This window comes from Elephantulus edwardii, unplaced genomic scaffold (genome assembly GCF_000299155.1).
Source record: "Elephantulus edwardii isolate Elephantulus edwardi_28Jun2011 unplaced genomic scaffold, EleEdw1.0 scaffold00495, whole genome shotgun sequence".
NCBI classification, from domain to species: domain Eukaryota; kingdom Metazoa; phylum Chordata; class Mammalia; order Macroscelidea; family Macroscelididae; genus Elephantulus; species Elephantulus edwardii.
This window is the reverse complement of record NW_006400245.1, coordinates 505,291-508,687: the sequence shown is the minus strand read 5'-3', so window position 1 is coordinate 508,687 and position 3,397 is coordinate 505,291. Positions and strand designations below refer to the sequence as shown.

At 41.3% G+C, this 3,397-nt stretch overlaps 1 protein-coding gene across 1 annotated transcript in view; it reads right to left on the bottom strand.

Moving 5' to 3' along the window:
* BOP1 (block of proliferation 1) overlaps nucleotides 1-3,397 on the bottom strand; it is a 25,123-nt gene that overhangs the window by 5,746 nt on the left and 15,980 nt on the right. Inside the window, 1 exon segment of the mRNA XM_006903640.1 lies at nucleotides 1-471. Within this exon segment, the coding sequence (XP_006903702.1) occupies nucleotides 1-471 (471 nt within the window).

Below are 3,397 nucleotides of genomic sequence, written 5' to 3'. Positions count from 1 at the left end.
CCAGTAGTCAGGGTCATCCATCTTGTCCAGAAACTGGTCCAGCTCATCCCGGGTACACAGCGGCTTGTAGATTCGCCGGCCATCCAGGTCATAGCCCACATGGGGGAATTCTGTGTACCACTCCAGGGGCACGTTGCCCACCGTGTTCTGGATGTCCTCCTCATCAGAGCTGCCCTCCACATACTCATCCTTGTCCTGGGTGCTTGCCACCATCTCTGTCCTCGCGGGAGAGGAGCCAGTCTGTAGCTGCTCCTCAGCAGTCACCCCTGGCCCATTGTGGTCCTCATCACAGTTGGCTCCATCCTCACTGCTCTCACTGCCAGAATCTTCCAGGCCAGAGAATACACTTTCCTCACTGTCAGAGAGGCCAGAGTCACTGTCATCACTGTGGCTAGGAGTGGAGCCTGGGAGCGGACAGGGCTCTTCCAACTGCAACGCCAGCTCCTTGTCCGGCTCTGCAGGCCGCTTCCCCTGTCGCGATCACATCGCCAAGGCTCGCCCTGCACCCGGTGTGCCCGCCATGCTCCGCCACAGCTCCGGAGAAACAGCCTATGTTTAGCTTTTGAGGAAACACCAAATTGATTTCTGGAGTGGTTGTACCATTTATAACCCTACTAACAGTGTAAAAGGGTCTTAATCTCTTCACGTCCTCTTCAACATCTGTTACTTTCTATCCTATTAAACTTTGCCACTGCTACTGGGGTGAAATGAGATGCTATCTCATTGTGGATTTGATTTGTATTTCACTTATTGCCAGTTATTTTGAGAATTTCTTCAAGTGTCTGCTGGCTATCTGAATATCTTCCTCCGTGAAAGGTCTTTTCTTGTGATTTACATATTTTATAATTGAGTTATCAGTCTTTCGTTTGTGGGGTCCTTTTGTTGTTGTTGTTATGTGCCATCAAGTCACTTGCAACCCATCGTGAACCTATGTACAGCAGCTCTGAACCCTACTCTGTCCTGAGCCAATCTCACTAATTCTGACACACCAACCCCCATTGCCCCAGTTACTGTATCATTGCATTTCATCCAGGGTCTTCATATCCTGTGATGTCCCTCCGCACTTCCAAGCATGATGTCCTTCTCCAAGGACCAATGTCTCCTGGTCACATGCCCAAATTATGTGTGATGGACTTGAAAATCCTAGTCTCCAAGAAAAAACTTGCTTTCACCCTCTCCAAGATATATCTATTTGTTTTCATGGCAACCCATGATATGTTCAACACTCTTCCCCACCACAATTCAAAGACATTGATTCTTCTTCTGTCATCCTTAGTCATTGTCCAGCTCTCTCACACATAGCAAGTAATTATGAAGACCATGCCATGGATAAGGTGCACCTTAGTTTCTAGACTGACATCATTGCTTCTCAGCACTCTGTAGAGGTCCCTGACAACAGATTTTTTCAATGCAACTTTTCTTTTGATTTCCTGGTTGCTGGTATTAAGAGTGTTGATTGTGGATCTAAGCAAACTATAATTGTGAACAACCTCAATCTCGTCTCCATCTATCATGGTGCTGCCAATTGGCCCAGTGGTGAGAATCCTTGTTTTCTTCATGCTGAGCTTCAATCCATACCAAAGACTACATTCCTTGACTACCGGAAATACAAGCTGGATTTAGAAGAGGTTGTGGAGTCCCTATAATATTCTCTAAACTTTCGTTATAAGACCTTTATCTGAGATGGCATTGCTAGATTTTTTTTTCCGGTTGGTAGTTTTCTTTCCACGCAATTGGAAAATGTTTTGGATGCACACAGGGACTTAATATTTAGAAGGTCACATTCATCAATGTTATCCTTTCCGGGCTGTATATTCTGGCTGTATTTGACAGCTTTTTTATACATATGTTAGGCCTTATAAGTTTGGTTCCATTCTGTCTTTTATAATCTTTATGGCTTTGAGCTTTATCCCTCGGTCTCTGATTCAATTTGAGTTTATTTTGTCTATAATGTGATATATGGATCTTTTTTCAGCTTTCTGCAAGCAGAAAGTCCAGGTTTGCCAGGACTATTTGTTGAAGATGTAGTCATTTCACATTTAATAGGCATTGTTTTCTTGTCAAACACCAGCTGCTTTTGGGTAATTAGGTTCTGAGTTCATGGTTCTTTATCATTACTCTATGTGTCTGACATTGTTCCAGTAACAAGCTGTTTTGGTAATTACAACTGTATAGTAGGTTTTGAGATTAGAGTGCCTTGCTTATTCTGATTTTCTTTGCTTTCCAGATAAACTTGCCAAATGACTTTTATAACTCTTTGAATAATTAATTTTATATCTATAGTGGGATTGCATTAAATATGTAGATTGTTTTTGGTAGGATATTAATTTTCACTATATTTAATCTTCTTATTCATGAAAATTGGAAGCAGGAAAGGCATTCACTTCTTAAACAACATGCCTCTGTAAACTCTACAAACCTTTATAAATGATCAGGCCTTTTGTTCATAAGGTCAGTATGAGTCGTGCTTGACTTGACAGCAATCAACAACAGCATCCATGAAAAGGGAACATTTTTCCATTTATTTAAGATAAATGTTTCATCAAAACAGCTATGAGATATCATCTCACTCCAGTAGGAATAGCAAAATTTAACAGAACAGCAAGCAACAAATGCTGGTGAGGTTGTGGAGAAACTGGAACCCTTATTCACTATTGGTGGGAGTGTAAAATGGTGCAACCACTATGGAAGGCGGTATGGCATTTTCTCAAAAAGTTGCAAATAGAAATACCATTTTACCCAGCAATTCCACTACTAGGAATATACCCCAAAGAAAATAACTGTCACCCAAACAAATATATACACACCCATGTTTATCCTCGCTTTGTTCACAATAGCAAAGAGTTGGAAACAACCTAAGTGTTCATCAACAAATGGATAGAGAAGCTGTGGTATAGTCACACAATGAAATACTATGCTGCATTGAAAAACAATGAACTCATGAAATATTATTCACTATGGGTGACCCTGGAGGACATTATGCTGAGTGAAATATTTCAGTTACAAAAGGACAAATACTGCATACTGCCACAGTTGTAAAACAGGACTGGCATTGGGGGTTGGGAGGAGACTGAGAAAGATGCGATGAATAATGTATACTGCATTGAAACAGATGAGGGAGAAAACTGTTTAAAAGGGATATGTGATTAGGTATTATTGTCATGGTTGGAGTCCAGAATGAAGGCTGTATAGTGGAGTGGACTTAGGGGGAGGGATTTTATAACAATGAAAGAATTTTTCTTTTACTTTACAAAGAGAAGAATAAATTGGGTGGGGGCCAGAGAGAAAAGTGCAACAGTAAGTGAATGGAAATCCAAAGTCTCTGTAAATGTTCATTAAAATTACTACTACTGACACACACCTGCAGCTCTGAACAATGACCCCCATCTTCAGGTAT